The sequence below is a fragment of the Hirsutella rhossiliensis genome (genome assembly GCF_020360975.1).
Source record: "Hirsutella rhossiliensis strain HR02 chromosome Unknown scaffold00008, whole genome shotgun sequence".
Classification (NCBI taxonomy): Eukaryota; Fungi; Ascomycota; class Sordariomycetes; order Hypocreales; family Ophiocordycipitaceae; genus Hirsutella; species Hirsutella rhossiliensis.
Window position 1 is genome coordinate 1,323,558 of NW_025408674.1, and position 16,578 is coordinate 1,340,135.

General features: G+C 55.7%; 4 protein-coding genes across 4 annotated transcripts; 1 reads left to right on the forward strand and 3 right to left on the reverse strand.

Moving 5' to 3' along the window:
* Positions 1-463: 463 nt before the first annotated feature.
* On the reverse strand, positions 464-1,133 carry HRG_07448 (sugar transporter domain-containing protein; the record flags this gene model as incomplete). Its single annotated transcript, XM_044865919.1, has 4 exons — positions 464-534; positions 593-679; positions 732-957; positions 1,014-1,133. The coding sequence occupies 4 exons, from the start codon at positions 1,131-1,133 to the stop codon at positions 464-466; spliced, it is 504 nt and encodes a 167-aa protein (XP_044718883.1).
* Positions 1,134-5,548: 4,415 nt separating this feature from the next.
* Positions 5,549-7,097, reverse strand: HRG_07449 (reverse transcriptase (RNA-dependent DNA polymerase) domain-containing protein; the record flags this gene model as incomplete). Its single annotated transcript, XM_044865920.1, has 4 exons — positions 5,549-5,940; positions 5,970-6,165; positions 6,503-6,702; positions 6,734-7,097. 4 exons carry the CDS (start codon positions 7,095-7,097, stop codon positions 5,549-5,551), a joined length of 1,152 nt encoding a protein of 383 aa, XP_044718884.1.
* Positions 7,098-10,798: 3,701 nt separating this feature from the next.
* HRG_07450 (uncharacterized protein) lies at positions 10,799-11,547 on the reverse strand (the record flags this gene model as incomplete). The annotated part of the gene is made up of 3 exons (XM_044865921.1): positions 10,799-11,079; positions 11,135-11,323; positions 11,379-11,547. 3 exons carry the CDS (start codon positions 11,545-11,547, stop codon positions 10,799-10,801), a joined length of 639 nt encoding a protein of 212 aa, XP_044718885.1.
* A 1,695-nt stretch (positions 11,548-13,242) lies between these two features.
* On the forward strand, positions 13,243-14,858 carry HRG_07451 (centromere DNA-binding protein complex CBF3 subunit; the record flags this gene model as incomplete). The annotated part of the gene is made up of 6 exons (XM_044865922.1): positions 13,243-13,365; positions 13,426-13,476; positions 13,617-13,656; positions 13,734-14,441; positions 14,516-14,655; positions 14,718-14,858. 6 exons carry the CDS (start codon positions 13,243-13,245, stop codon positions 14,856-14,858), a joined length of 1,203 nt encoding a protein of 400 aa, XP_044718886.1.
* Between the last annotated feature and the right edge of the window lie 1,720 nt (positions 14,859-16,578).

A 16,578-nucleotide genomic window follows, 5' to 3' on the forward strand; every position in this document is an offset into this window, starting at 1 on the left:
GCCATAACGCAGGCAGGGGTCCTGCGCGGAGGGCTTGTAGAACTGTTGGATGAACTGCGCAATAATGTCGCTGTCACATTACTAAGGATTAAAGCGATGGTGTTGAACGTTCTAGATAACAACGTCACCTAAGCAGCCTAGGTGGCAAGTGGCAACATCGCCACCTAAGGCAAAACAAAGCACTACTGGTATAAAAGCAAACTTCTTACCATCATTTAGACAGACAATCAATAATCCTTTTTCACCCACTGCAACCTGTCAGTTTTAACTGACAAGAACGAAAGCGAAACCTGCGCGACGGCGGTGCGGTGAGGTATCGTGTCGTCAACATCCATTGCGTCTTGATCCGGAAGGGTCTGAATGCGACACTATAGTTAGTTAGTAGCTTGTTTGGTTGAAACTTCACGTCCTGCCAGTTCGGAGCAGTAAGGCGTTGAGAAGCAGGAACGAAAAGATACAAAGGCTATAAGCCTGCAGCGAAGAGCCTGGTGATGGTCCCTGCGAGGCCAAGTGTCTCGAAGATGCGAGGTGAGTCTGCCAAGTCAGCCTAGCGTACACTAACAACTGACACAGACGGAGATCGGGAGCGTACAGTAGGTAATAATGTTGACGCCGGGGAAGTTCTGGCATACCAAGAGCAACATGCCAACGGAGACGCGGTTACCCCTTTGGAAGGGCGCTTAAACATCTCGTGGAACGTCATGCGGTTCGCCGTGCGCTCCTCGACCTACTGGTGGATCTCGGAGAGCTCGCCTCGGATGTATTGGGGTCGGCGGGCAGGGCGCGGAGGCCGACGAACACTTTCTGCCTCTCCCAACGGTCGTGGTTCGCCAGCCATCGCAGCGATTCGGGCATTTCAGCATGCCCAAGAGAAGGAGGGCACCGCGGACGAGCCGCAGGCCAAGGGGAACGATCCACTGGGCGGCCTTGAACGAGGAGGTCACAGGCGCAGTTGATCTTTGACGTGTCAGAATCACCACTGCCGCTCTGTGCTTTGCTTTCCTGAGTCTTACCCAGAATCCTAGCATGTCACCTCCCTGAGACGTAATCTCCGTCTCCGCAATATACACGGGCACAATCAGCGGCGATGCCCTGATTCCAAGACCGGCAACGGCACATCCGACAATGAGCATGGCGAGCAAGCCGTTGCCGCCGTCGTGAACACACCGCCGGTGACGAAGACAGTCGCGGCGACAAAGATGGCCTTTCTCCGACCAAATTTTCTAGGCGAGTGGGAAGGTCAGCTGCGAGCCGAAGAAGAACCCGGTTTGGAACGTGGACACGATGTTGCCTCACAGAGTGTCACGATACGTGCCCAACGCTGAGAGGAGACCAATGTCGAGGCGGAACGAGTCTAGAGCCATGGTGTCCGAAATAACAGACGTGTCGTAGCCCACTGATGGATGCATTGGTACGTGCGGAATTGTTAGCAACACTCTTCAGGCGCGCGCAGTCTTAGGCGAATTACTGGCGATGGCGGACATGGAGGCAATGTTGGCCATCATATGGATGCACCAGTTGCGCACACTCTTCGGGTCGTTGGTCTCGCCGGTGTGGAGGTCGAAGCCCATGCTTGCCTGATACCTTGCGGGCTTGGGAGTTGGAGTGGGAGGTACTAATCTGGGACTTCCTATAGAGAGGGACTGTGGGTGATTGTCAGTGGGCCATCCAGTCTCGGTGGCGATGGATGAGGTCATATAGTGCAACCTCGTGGAGGTTCATGCCTCTGAGTCGGTGTCAGGTCGGAAGAAGAAGGTTCTTCTGTCGTCGTGTCATCCGCTGGCGTGGGTGAGATGGACGGGCCAACCTAAGACCCGGCGACCTTGGACGACAACCATGTCGTGACACACTCTGATAATCCTTCAGGTCGAGTCACTCTACGTTTGGGGTACATCCGAAGAACGAACTGAAGCCACCTTGCTTCGTCAAGACCCAGTTCGTCGTCCCGTCCCCCGCGGAGGCCCGTGGGGCCTCAACGAGGGGAAGTATAGCAGCCCGGAGGGGGTTCGGAACTGAGGATTGAACCTTGTGTGGCAAAATAAAACTATGGAGGGATTGGGCCGGCTCCAACTCCTCTCAGACGATGCAATGGAATGCTGGTGAACCCAAGTGGTTCGCGGATGATTGTAGGGCCAAATTACCAGCTGTCGCACAAGTTCGGGGGAGAAGGTTGGGTACAGAAAACGCGGGGTGTCACTCCTAGACACTTCCGCCGATCATGGATGCCTAGGTTCCTGTTACCGTACCTGCGGCCGATTCTGGCTTCACAACAGTGCAGCAAGTCCTCTATCTTAGGCGACTGACAGCACCCTCATTTCTGGCTGCTTGGTAGTACTGAGCTATAAGGACTGCACCCCTTTTTGATAAGCAGGACTTATCGTGGGGTCGATTTGGCAACATTGTCTTCACTGCAGCCAGAAAGTGAACTGGCGCCGAGTAGCATTGCTGCCCCAAACCAGACAGCAGCGGAAGGGTGTAGGAGCGACACCCCGCAACTCGTCTCTACAACAGTTGGTAATCCGGTCATGCCAACCACTCCGCCAATCTCTTGGCTTCACCATCACTCTATCGTGGGGTTGCAACAATTCTCCGCTATGACCAGCGCGTCATTCTCTTGCCAATCCATCCGAAAGCTTGCTTGTCAGTCGCACCTCGTCGACATCCCTGGCCGTGTTCGCGGCCGCCCTTGGTCTTTGGAGAACCTGGAGTGGATTGATACTGTTGATCCGCGCTGCGGCAGTCCCTGACGTCGCCGTGATCAGCAGACGATTCGAAAGGCTCCACCTACTGAACAACTCAACGAATGCCTCGATGATTTGCGACTCACCGGTCCCGCCCTCGAAACCGCCGACGAACTGGCAGAACTGGTGGCATATGATTGAGAAAGCGATCGACTGCGTTTTGTCAGCCGTGTTGCCAACTCTCTGCCCGTCGCCGAGAAAGGGGCTGATAGGCCAAATTGGGCTTGCATTCCCGCCTCTGCGTCGTCTGCGGTCTCATCGAAGTCAAGTCGGCCGTCGCCATTTCGACATCGTCCTCCCCGTGGCCGGCCATGACTCTCCGCGATGCAGCGCCGCAGCGCGGCGGTCGCCTTCCCGGACCACGGTTATATCTTGTAACGGTATGCCATGGATCATCCTCTCCCTCTCCTTCGAAGCACTCATCTGCTGCGACTTGATGGCCCTGACCTGATTTTGCGGTGGTAGTGCGGCCCCGGAAAATACCCGCCCCTACATACTTATCCGTCTCGCCCCACGTTCGGGTGCCTCCATGGCGTAGTGGTGACACGTCTGGAGCCTCTGCGTCGCAGAAGGGTCGGTTCGAAGCCGGCTGGAGGCACCCCTGGTGAAACAGGGCACACCCGGGTTCCCGCCCGTCAACAGGGAACAGCGTCATGAGAAAACACAATCGGCGTACCAACCACCATCAATGACTAACACAACCACGCTTCAACTTCGACACATCGCGCTTCAGTTGCTGGGAATAGGATGCTGAACACTTGGAGAAATTGACCTTCAAGCAGGTCTGTCATGGAGCAAAACAGTGGTACGGTTGGCGCAGCGTAAGATGATCTGTGGGGCTTGGGAGTCAAGGAACAAACGTGCGGAACTGTACTCTAGACTGTGTAAAGGCCTTATAGGGACCTCCCTCCGGGCGAAATAAATCCTACCTACCTACCACGTTCGGGTAACCACGGCGGGCTCCAGCTCGGCCGTCGAGCACAGCACGGATTGTTGGAACCGACAGAGCTGTTGCATCATCGCCATGAGCTCCGGCGACTTAGCCGCCATCTAATTCGAGTCCACTGCACCTCGGACAACGTCGATCAGCCGCGTTGCGTTTCCGATGCTGTTAGACTGATACATCACTGTAGATTCTGCGCCCGCATCGTCCGTCCCCACGTGTCCGACCGTCGGATGGCCATCTCCGGAGGAGGATGCCCATCGCTTGGCGTCGCGTTCTGCGTCCTCGGCTGGTCGTCGAAGCAGTTGCACGTTATTGATGAGACATCCTATTCTCGGAGCCAGCGCCTTTCGCGCCCGCGCCCGGATGCTGTTGATGTCGCCCATTTCTTCGCACAGGAAGAACTCCCATGGTACAAAGAAGTTAGCGCAAGCTGCTGCACGGCTGCCTTTCAATGGTGAAAAAAAATTGGGATCTCCCATATCCGCCGGCGAAACGGTTTCCGCACAATCCCCCGATGACACGAATCCTCATCGTCGTGGGCAAAGTCCCTGCTCAGGTATTTGAAGGCGGACGGTGGCCTGCTTTCCCGGCCGCCTGAGCACCTGAACCCAACGTCTTCCTGGCGGTCGCCCATCCTCGACAGGGGCCTCTCCCCAACCTGCACAGCTCCCGTCGTTGCTATCGCGTTTGAGTCTGACGAGCGATACGTAGTCGTACAGGTACAGGCCTAGCAGGAGCTCTCCACGGTGCTGATATGCCTAGACGTGGAGCTCCTGAGGCCTGCTTCTTCGACGACGATCGACCCATCCAGGATCATCTGCCAAGCCTCTCGCTGCGAGCCGTTGTAGAAGCCTGTTTTGAACACTCCGTTATATGCGCCCTTACGTCGAAGCTCACAAGACCAAGCACTTTTCCCATTCGCCATGTTTTGTAAATGTTCTCTTGTAGGAGCACGAGAGCCTGCTCTGCGGAACCCCTCTTCCTGGCTCCAAAGCGGTTAGTAGGCAACAGCCCAAACGTTTCCATCGGAAAGGAAATCCGCTCGGCCATCACCGCCTCCAGAAGTGTCGCGAAGCACGTCTGAGATCTTGAGCTCAGGGTGACCATAAGGGGTATACAGCTAAGGGCCCCGACAGGCTAGACAGAAAGGCAGCCTGCAGAGAGTTCTGAGGCTGCAGAAGGCTATTAGGAGACCGCATTAGGCAGCCACACAAGCTGTAGAGAGACTGCATATACGGGTGAAGCTGAAAGAGCCCTCGGCGACTAGGGAAAGTCAGTATGCAAAGGGAGCCCGGCCCCTAGATATTGTACCTATACAACTGAGAAGGGGATATCAATAGGGAACCAAGGGATATAAATAGGGAGCCTAGAAGAGGGCATTGAAAAGGAGGACGCAGACACAAGGAAATACAACACATCACCCCTATTGTTACACAATCAATGCCCACTTGCATGCTCTCTTCGTGAGAAGAAGACTCCAAATGGGAGGGTCAAAATAGTGTGCGCCCGCGACCGGAACAGACTGCCACCGACCGACACAGTCGAACGAGCACGCCAAACCTCTAGTCGCAAAACGGGTTGCAAGTTCTCAATATTAGCTAAAGAGTCACTAGATGGACACACTTGGACTCTCAGCCATCGACCAGACAAGGAGTGCGCTGAGCACAACCACTCACCAAGCGGGGACCCGTCGGCACACCCAGTGCATCGCCGACTCGAAGAGCGCGACGCTACCAATATTTCAGATCTTGTGGCGTCTGGTAGTGCTCCTCGGGATATCATAACATACCTTCATAGCCATTCGAGTACTCTTGCCGGCCAACAAGACATTTATAATTGGATTGCGGCGACGAGAAGAGACCTACATCAAGGCCAGAGCAGCATCCAAACACTGGTTGGTCAGCTGCATAATGAGGGCTTCTGGTGCCGGGTTCGAAAAGATGTAGACAATCGTTTGACAGGCATATTTTTCGCCCACCCGGACTCTGTTGCATCGATGCGGTCGTATATCTGTAGGATTGTGCACTGGCCAGACTGTTGGCGTGCCCGCCTGATTACCTCCAATACCGAGCAGTTGCTCGTCATGATCGTCAAATCTCGGTGACGCAGTCCAGCTGGCCAGCGCCATTGCCACTGCCGCGATTTCTGCTATGTACGGGTTCTGCTCATCCCTCGATCCGAGGGTGACCGAGTAGCTGGCCAGCACCTCGCTCGTGCTGTTGAGGCTAGTGTCGTGAACGACACCTCCTTCCTCTGCGAGCTGGAAGTGGCGACGACGATACCTTCCACGTCGTTTGGCTTGACCACCTGTATCTGATCCCGCTCGCCCACGACGCGGTCGTTCCGTGGTGCCAGAGAGTACTCGTGGATGATCTCCATTCGCTCTGTGTCTGACTCCGCGATCATCGAGGCAATCCTTCGCATCGACGAGACGAGTCGCTTGCTCGCTTTGACCTTTGATGATGCCAGAGGATGCGTCTTGGGGAGCGTCCGCAGGCCGATCTAGAACCTCGCCGCGACTTGACCGTGCCGTTCTCGAAACGATGCGATGCCGGCCTCAGCCTCGGCTATCACCGCTGCAACTGTGCCGGAGGCTCCCGTGCAGCCTGTTCCCCAACCATCTGGGCCCTATCTAGCTAAGCCGCCTCTCTCACGCCGCACGTGTGCATCCGCACACTAGAGGCGGAGTGCATGGTTGGCGCTACCGTCGCGACAAACAGTTTTCTCGCCATTTGCAGGATATCATCTTCAGTCTTCGCAAAGACATGCGGCCGTGAGCCGTTTGGCGGCCGCTCTAGCCATCTGCTCCATGGACCGGCTTTGTGCCCATGACCACCCCTAGTAGTTTCACGCTGCTCTTCGGTATGACCTCTTGTCCTTTGGTCATGAACGGTGTGTCGCAGGTGCGCTCCATTGCTCTTGTGAAGTGAATGACAGTCGTTTTGTCCGCTTCAAACGTTGCGCCGCTGCATCTTTCCCACTGGAGCGCTTCGGCAATGATTGATTGGATGCCCTCTCGGTTCGCCTCCGCCGTTGGCCCCGTCACCGAGGCTGAGTGAGTAGTCGTCCACCAACGCCCTCACGCCGCCTTTGGCATTGATGCGTCTCTGCACCAAGTCTGCGTTGAAGAACAGCAACGCAATTGGCGACAATGGTGATCCTTGCGGCAGACCTGCTTGGGGCAAGACTCGTTGCTCGGACGTGTGCCCGCTCACTACCACTGAGGCCGTCCGTCCCGGAGCAGAACGCATCCCTCCAATCCACCAGTCTATCTGGTATCCCCCTCGCTTCATCCTCTCCAGCACTCGCTCTTTGCAGACCCCGTTGTACGCGCCTTTGATATCGAAGCTGGTCAGACTGAGCACCTTGCCAGTTCGCCATACCATGTAAGTCTGTTCCTGCAGGAGCATGGGTGCTTGCTCCGCTGACCTACGTTTTCTCGCCCCGAGGTGATTTGCGGGAGGAGGCTACGGGCCTCCGCTGTGTAGGAGATGCGTTCCGGCGTTCCGCGACAACCGCTTCTAGGACCTTGCCAAGGCTGACAGGAGAGAAATCAGTCTGCGGCATGGAAATGTTCATCAGCGCTCGGAGCCGATGCCTGCGTCAAGAAGCACGCAAATAGAGCCGGAAAGTGCCTTTGTCGAGGCCGACAGAAATGATCGTCACTTTGCGCGTCTCTGCCAGGAGAGTGAGGAGACGTAGCGCATTTTGAACTGGATGGTACATTTACTAAGGTTAGTAGTCGCTTCTATCTACTGCAGGAAGACGTGCTGCTTACAAGGGGTGCCATTGCTCTACAAGTCACAGCATGCTTCAGCTTCGTAAGACCTTTTGTCGAGATGAGTGCTCCTCTGCAGTACAGTACTGTAATACGGGGCCTCAAAGTCGGCCACCACAGTCACGGGATTGGCGGACTTTGAGGCCCCCCTAGTATGTATTGCAGCGTGACACGCTCCTGCATCTCACCCCACTCGTGGGATGGTTGCCACACCCAGGCAGCTTAGATGTCCTCGTTCTGCAAGTCGCGACACTGCAGCCAAAATGCACTTCTACGTCCCCAGCCCCTCGTTCCGAAAGATATTATGCTGCAGGGATAATATGGCTGCACACCTAGGACGTATTTGGGCATGATACAGTAGCGTAGCTCCGGTGTTCTATCGAGGAAGGAGAATTGATAGGCGCCGTTTGCTGCGCCCCGCGCCAAGGATGATGGTCTCCGGTCAGCGATGCTGCAACCTTGAGCGACAATTCTGTGAGTACAGTAAACACACACCAGGCCCCGGCAACCCAGCCGCCGCGAACTCCCCGATCCAAATTGAGCGCCAACGTGCTCTTGTGTTGTCCGAGCTGGCTTTCAATGTTAATGTGCATATTTCCTTTAGCCTGGTTCGCTACCGTGAGGAGAAAGGATCCAGCTTCAAAAGTAAAGTCAGTTAAGGATCATGTAGATATGTGGACTCCGCTTGGAGGCAAATGAGAGCGAAATTTTGATGCTGGGCTGGGAGGGCTCTTTGTACATACGAGCACTTTATGCACGTCTCGTGAGACGGCCAAGGTGTGCGTCTGAATAGAGCCGTCCCTAGCATATCGATCAGTATGTATGAATGATTCCGCCCAATGAGAACTGGGGCTCAGAACATTACAGATCCTGGACTGAGGTTATGATTAGTTATCACCTAGCCTCATTAGACGCTATGCAAAGAAGCGACTTCTTGGTGAACGGTTTAGACGGCAGGGCGGCGACCATAGCATCAGCAGAAGGTCTAAATAGTGTCCGTGAGAAACACGGGACAGCAAGCTTTGCCAAAGCGCAAGTATGGTAACATGATTGAGGTCATGCACCCAACGCGTCGCACAGACTATGGGTGATTCTGCCCTCAATGTGTCAAGTTGCAATTTCGTATCTTAAAGCAAAATGTTTGTGTGATCTGGACATGGTAGAAAGCTTGCATCGGGAATCTTTGGCATTTGCGGAGGGCACGAATGATACCTAATAAAACAATAGCCGGTGGTGACGGAGCCCGAACTGAAACGAGTGTATTTCACAAAGCCCTAACACGTAAAGCTGGCGCACAAAAGTTTTCGGTGTATGTTATAAACCTTATACTACTGTACTGTACGGCAGCTTGGCAAGCTCGATAGGCGGGTAAGCCATGGGTCTTCCATGTATCGCCAACTCGGACAAGCATGCAGCATAATGTTCAGCCGCTCAGCACTGGGCGTGGGAACGAGTGAAATCAGTGTCCTAGAAATGGTGGCAACTTAGTCATAAATGGTTTAGTCGATACCCTGCACGCAAGCTGGGTAAAGCCTGTCGCTGTTTCCCGGCAACTCAGGGCAGCCCAGGGCCTCAGGCGGTATTCCGGCAGCTCAGGGCAGCTCAGGCCCTCAGGGCAGCTCAGGGCAGCTCAGGTCATCAGGGCAGCCCAGGGCGGCTCAGGATCGGCTCAGGGCGGCTCAGGATCGGCTCAGGGCGGCTCAGGGTGCTTCGAGGGAGCCCAGGCTGTGCTCAGGAAAATGCATGTGCAGGTGAATTTCCGAGGTCCGTGGGGTAGATTCTGGTTGCTGTGTTGTGTAGGTGAGATATATCGAAGGATGATGCTGAAGCTTCGGGGGATTCTCGCTGCCAGCCCTTTTCGTGCTCGGGATTGGCTGCACGACGGCTTTGTCGGGAAGAGGTAAGATAGGAGCGTGCTTGAAGTAGCTATATAAAATACTACTTGGTTCGCCCTATGAATATTTGTCCATGTTATCCATCATGCTGTAAGTAGGAGGAGCGAGTTGGCCCTCAGTAGTTACTGTCGGTGGACTGGGGCAGCCCCGATAGGGATGGACCTGGAGAAGGGATTCCTGGCCTATGTATTAGGAACGCATGGGGACTTCATGAGTAAGGAAGGCTACCCCTTTATGCGTGGGCACAGCCACGTATGTGTGGGTAGAGCACCTTACTCAGGAGGTCCCCAGAAGTCCCTAAGACCTCGTGTATAAATAGCCCCTTCAGGCTGCACCCTTTAGAAATAGAACATGCATCTTGAACCTAGCTGTGTGACCTCCTTATTCCGATGTGTATTGAAATAACATTTCACCAACAGTTACAGATGCGGTACACTATTATTCCTCACTCATTTTGCGCCACTGTTGTTTGACCGCCGACACCGTCCGATTGAGCTTGGAAGCGATCCAGGACTCCGACTTGTTCTCCTCTTCCATGCTCTTAGCCGACGTTCCTCTAGCGCTGACCACCGGCGGCGCTTGGCAAGCACCTCCTTTACCGCTATTGACGATTAGAGGATCGTCCTCGTCGTCGCTACCAGAAATTCTATCATCACTCCCATTGCGATTCTCGTCGATAGGACTCAGAGACTTTCCGTTGGCAGGTACTCTGCGACTGCTCTCTGAGCCGTAGACCTTCCGCGCAAGTTGTAATGCCGCTTCAGGGTGTTGCTCACGGGTTGGCTATGCCTTGCCTTGCCCGAAACATCCTTAGGGAATGGGTTGGATAGTAAGGACAGTGCTTCAAAGAGCTGCACGAAAAATCGCGCATGATTTACATTGTCCAGATTGTTCCATCTCTTGCGGTCCACGGAACGATATTGCGGAATGGGGCCCATTTTGCAGCGACCGCTGTGTGCCGTCTAGGGGAGGTTGACTCGTCGTGGCAGAAGAGAAAGCAATAGGGTCAGAGCCAAAGCTTGCAGGAGAACTGATAAGGCCGCCCTGATGAGCCGCGGTTGGATAGGAGCCGCTCGTGGGATAGCGGGCAAGTGCCCTCACAGCCAATCGATTGTCATCGAGATTGTCGTCGTGACTGCCATTGATGCGACGAGTCTCCAATAGTCGAGGGCCCTGGTCTTGAGAATCAATCCCATCGTCGACTGGGATCGAGGCAATATCGAAAACACCTGGTTGATGCAGCAAAGTGCGAGGTTCAGCCGCGGAGGATAACCTTAAACGTTTTGTTTCCTGTTGATCATCAGCGCCACTGCCATGATGGCTGTCCCCCAGTAATCGCTTCGTCCTGTTGAATATCGGTGCGATGACGTGCTGTTGACCTTCATTCAGCCAATGCTGAAAGCCCGCATCGTCATTAAGGGGCTCTTCAGAGAGGCTCTCAGCATTGGCGGGTGCAGGAGCAGATGCGCTCGAGCCCGGCGAGGAAAGAGGAGTAGTGAGGACCTCTGAGTTGGTCCATACCGAGCCTTGAAAGATCCACCGACTGCTTGGCAGTACCGGCTTTGGGCCAGGTCAACGCTGTCTGGATCAAATTGTCATCGGCAACATCTACCGTAGGGCCCATCACCGCTGCCGGAGCGGCTGGGTCTATCAGCGTTGGAGACTTCTCAGTGGCCTTGCTATCCCCCTCCTGGATATCTTCCACCCGTACGATGGAACCTGAATAAAATTCTGTCAGTCCCGCGAAATGAACAGTGTGGCAGGTGGTGACTACCTGATATTGCCTGAGGATTGTCCGCTGCAAGCTGAGCCGCCACAGGCTTCAACGCACTGCCGAGGTGTTCGTCGACTTCTTCGCCACCAGAATTGGAAGCATAACACCTGTCCATGGGGTGCGAGACAAACTGCATGTCATCGGACCAATTGTGGCCGGACCAATCGAGTGCCATCACGACTTCCTGGTCTTTGAAATGTCAGCAGGAATTTATCTCCAGTACGATTTCCCTTCAGCGGCATACCGTTCATCGTCAACAAGCCTTCTGCATTATGCTGTGAATATTGGCCTTCGCCGCAAGTTTCTAGTAACGTGGCATCATGACGACGTTCCTTGGGCGCGAGATCTGGGTGTTTCTTTCGCTGCCTTTGCGGCAGGGGAACATATGGTTTGAACTTCAGGGGAGCGGCCATAATGTTTGGAGACCAGATGCGTGCGTAGTCTGTACTAAAGGTATGAGAAAGGGGGAGAGGAAAGCTGAGGTGGGAAGCCTTCCCTATTTATTGAGGGGGCAGTTGCCCTCGCGGCGCGTCAACCAGATACCCAGCAGCAAGGGACTTTGAGCTGAGGTCGGACAAGTCGTCCTGCAAACAATTCCATCGCCGAGAGGTAGGAGCCGCAGGATCGAGACCGTTCCATATCAGTCATCCCCGTCAACCCCTCTGTCACTGTCCCTGAAGGTTACTAAATTTGGCTCCGACGATGGTCAGCTCTCGGAACAACAGGGGACTAAATCGACCTTCCGTTCCCGCCTGAATCCAGCTGCAACGCACGACCAACGGCGGAGTCTGCAGCGCTGCAGCTACTTGGACTGGCAGGACCGGCGAAACGAGAGATTCGGGCCGACCGATTCGCAAGGCAGAATCCATCGGCGCCGCTGGTTGCACCCTCTTGGGACCCCTGACCGCTCACGTCCCAACACTTTCACAAGGGTGCGAACATGGACATCACCCTCGCAAGGCAGGGCCATTGCATCCTGCGGGCTTACCCATAGGAGGCCTGGTTGAGTCACACTCCGATCAGGTTTTGCAGTGCCATCCTGGCCCCTTTGCGACGGGATAGCGGCGGGAGGATCGTCCAGGACCCGGTCCGGTCCAGTACCAACAAAGCAGGCTGTGCAGGACGCTTCAAGGTGATTTGTGCCGTGGAAAACTGCCACCCCGCCGACGGTGGGCATGTTGTATGAGTTGCGTCCTACCCAGATCCTTCTCGGTACAGTTTCCCACATTTTGGGGTTAAACGTGATCGGCTCGGCGCTGCAAAGTTCCTGTATCTTAGTTCATAGCTAGGAGGATTCGGGAGTCTGTCCCACGGTGGTGGGCGCGCGCTCGAACGGAAAGTCCTGTTGGTGTTTTGGCCTGATGAGCAAGATTGTTAGTCAGGGCCTCGTGCTTGGATGTGGGCTACCGCGAGTCCATCCTCTTTCAGTTCTGCCTCGTCATACTCACCGTCAACAACGCGTTCGCTCAAAAGTCCGTAGGGATTTATCCCTGCCGCGCAACCGGCGAGCCGATGATTCCCCCGCTGCATAATGAGAATCAAGCTTGGAGAGACGATCCATTCATCAATGCGTGAGAACACGTCACTCGTTGGTCGAGGCGGTGTATGACCGACGAAGATCCCTGCCATTCGGGGGAAACCTTGCCCAGCGCAGGCTTCTGTGCCGCCCCAAGAGGTCGATCGGGAGGCGAGAAGAGATGGGACGCTGGTGTGTCTCCCAAAAACCCCGGTCAACTGTTGATTATGTGATTTCGGGTCGGCGTTAGGGGCCGGCTGCGTTCCCACTCTCTCGATTTCTCTCGGAGAATCCTTGCGATTGCGTACCACGATTGGTGTCACAGGTCCCGGGGCCGGCTGACCGGTCATCCGGTAATCGGATTACCGCCCCGCCCCATGCAAAACCATGTCGTTTTCGAAGGCCCGGCCCTGCGGGGCGTTTTCTTAGTCGGATTACCGCCATCGGACGGCAAAATCGAAGGTCCACGCCCGCGGGGCCCTGCGCGAGACCTTCGATTTCGGTCTCGCTCACGCGCGTTGCGCTCCACCTCCTCCTCCCACCCTCCACCACCTCCTCCATTGCCACCGTCGCGACGGCGACCGCCTGCACCATGTCAAACGCGATAGAGGATCCCCGGGTCAGGGCGGCCATTGAGCACTACCTGTTAGATCTGGAGAACACCCAGCCGAAGAATACGAAGCGAAATTATCGTCCCAAGCAGGAAGAATGGAAGGCAAGCCCGCATGCGCGCCCTGCAATCTTCATGTAGATCCATGCATTGACTGCCTCACAGGAGTGGTGTCAAGCCAACTGGCCTGCGATCCCGGACGTTTGGCCGGCCTCGGTACCACAGGCCAACAGCTACCGGGAGACCTGGTCGATGAAGGAAAGCTCTTGCTCTTCATGAAGGAGGTAGTGGCATCACGTCCTCCAAAGAAAGGAAAGAGGGTCGCCGATGAAAGAAAACGACACCTCGAGGCTCAGGAAGCCAAGAGGGCCGTGAAAAGACGCAGAGCACCATCAGGTAACAGATGTTGATCACGGGATGTGGTCGTCGGACTGAGCCAGCCCATCATACTAACACCCAGCTTCCCCCAGCAGATACCATCGTTGTAGGCGGCGGAGGTAGCGAATACGAGTCAGACTCCGACTTGGAGTTGTATGAGTCCACGCTCAAACTACAGTATAATACTGTACGGGGCTACGTCTCGGCCATACAGAAGCTTTACGACGAGCAGAAGAGCCGGGGAGTCAATCCTGCGGCCCGGCCACAGGGAGTGGCACTGAAGGCGCTCAAACGCAGCATTCTTGCAACGACTTGGAGCCGGAAGAGGAAGGAATACATGGACAGGGGAGTTGGAACTCTGAGAGATGTGTATGCGCCGGCGCAGATACCCGACCACACCAACGTGGCATGGTCCGAGAGGAGAGAGATCGCCTGCGCCCTGAGGACGCAGGTGGACTTTCTGCTCGGGAACCACATGCTGCTGCGGTCCGGCAACCGCCTGCCGATGGAGTTGGCAGACTGCTTTCCCCTGGACTTACCCAACGAGGGCTTCAAGGCCCAGGGGTATACCACAAAGGCGCTGGTTGTCGTGATGAACTGTGGGAAGACCAACCAGCACGGCCGCATGGAGTATGGATCTGCTTTGCGGCATCGAGATCCGCGATCTTGTCTCATCGGCGCCCTCGCGTTCTGGCTTTTCTGGCGCTGGCAGGTAGAAAAGGCGGAAAGGTTTCCCGTCTTCCAAAGAAGCGAAGACTGGTATGAAACGAAGGTGCTCCGCCGATCGGCGAAGGAGCCTCAAGGTAAGCGTGATGGCATTCACCGGAATCCCATAACTCAGAGGGTGCATCGACCCTTTCACTCACCGAATATACAGCTCCGTTGTCGGGCCAGACTGCCCGAGAATGGACGTCCAGGTTCTACAAGAAGGCCGGCATCAAGGTCTCCAAGGTCAGCCACGCGCCTAGAGTGGCGGCGACGCAAAACGCCGACATGGCCGGGGTGGATGAAGGCCAGGCATGTCATCTGCCCTAGGCAAGCCGCCAACCCCCTGGCCTGGGCTGACCCGAACTATACAGATCCGCCGAGCCGGTCGTTGGAATAACGGAGACCAAATGACCGGCTGCTATCTGACTTCCCTGCCTTTCGAATTCATGAGGGCCGTGGCCGACTTTGACCCTGAATGGTCGGGGTCTTATTTCGTGCCCGGGCCACCGTGAGGCCGCCTGTGGTGCTACTCGTGCAGGTCTGGCCTCAACTCGACAAATGGAAAGAGGCCCACAGTAGCCCTTTCTCAGATCTGGGGTGGAGCAGAACATGGCCGCCGGCGCCTTCTTGGAACTCCTGGAGTGGCTTCGAGAGGTGCTCCTGCAGGACGCTGTCTTCCTTCGCGAGTCCTACCCGACCATCCTATCTTTCAGGATCCGGTCTTCTCTTGCCCTGAGTTTGAAGCGTTCGCCAGCAAAGTTCAAGACACATGCACACGGGACCACGAAGACAGCCATACCACGGTCATTCAAAAGCGATGCCGGTGGTTGCGGAGAAGCTGCGCACAGTACTGACTCAACAGGTCGCAGCCGAGCAGTTAGCTGAGCGAAGACATCTAGACCTTTTGGGGGCTTCTTACGAACTATGCACAAAGTTGGATGAGTTTGCGCAGGCCACCTACACCGTCACCTTCAGCCCCGGCCAAGGTGCTGCAGGTCAACATGCGGAGATCGCGGGAGCTCATCAACAGAGGCGCCGCGCTCCACGAGAGACGGTCCTCAGGTCCGAGATAGGCCCTTCGCAAGCGGGCGGTCCGACATACGCTCCGCTCTCTCTAGAGCAGCAGCAGGGAATGGTGCAAGCGGGCCAGGGCAAGGCCCAGGGAAGAGCGCATGGCGAGCCGCCTGGGCCGCGCGAACCTCCGAGCTTCAAGCTCCCCGTTCTGTCAAATCTGTACAGGAGCTGCTGCGTCTCTGGCGGCAGGGCTGGGGCGAAATGCCTTCTGTGGATTCTCTTGAGCGAGACTGGGGTGCTCGATGGCGGCCATCTGCAGAGAAGAATTACTTTTCCACGCGCAAGATCATCGTCGATGAGGTTCGGAGGCGGGCCCAGTCGGACGGCTTAACTGAAGATATCGTGGCGAGGCAAATGGACGAAGAACGTGGACCCAGCTCTTTGGATAAGTTGTTCAAGGCCATCCGAAAGGACAGGCAAGGCGAAAAGGGACACAAAAGTGCGTCGGGGCAATTCAACGTCGGTGGTAGCGAAAAGTCGATGGCGCAGTGATTTTGAACACCCGTCTGATAGAATGACGAGGACCTTGGCGGCGAAAGTGCCCCAGGCCGTCAGGGGCTGCGTCGCTACAGTCAGCGGTAGTGGCCTGTAGACAGGGTATGCATCCGCTAAGCGCCGCTGTAGCTCCAGCGCGTCAAGGCTAGAAAATGCTTCAAATCACCGCAACCTCGCAACCGACAGGATGTAGGACCTTAGACAGGGTGCATTCTGATCGCACAAACGCAGGCTATCCAGTCGAACTGGTTTTGTCGTCGTCGGTCCCGGCTTTCGCGCTTTATGGCGCTCCGAAGATGACATCAACCCGGCAGAGGTGATGTCAAGGGCAAGCGGGTAATCGGCGGTAATCTGCGGGGTAATCCGCTGACCGCCCACCAAAGCCGGACCTGTGACATCCACTTGATGTCAATGTCGATAAGGCCTCCCTACTCCTGCACCAAGCACCAGCGGGTGAGCAAGACTCCGCCCTCATTTCCCATTCCAGGGTCCGTTCGCATTGATGGACCTTCTCGACTTCTTAAGAGTATCCAGTATTTCCAAGAGAGGCAAAATCGATATGTAGAGGAACGTTAACACCGAAGCACGAAGTCAGCGTCCGCGGTGTCTGGCCACTCTTATCCGCATAGGGAAATAGGCCATAGCATGTGGCATGCCTGATTC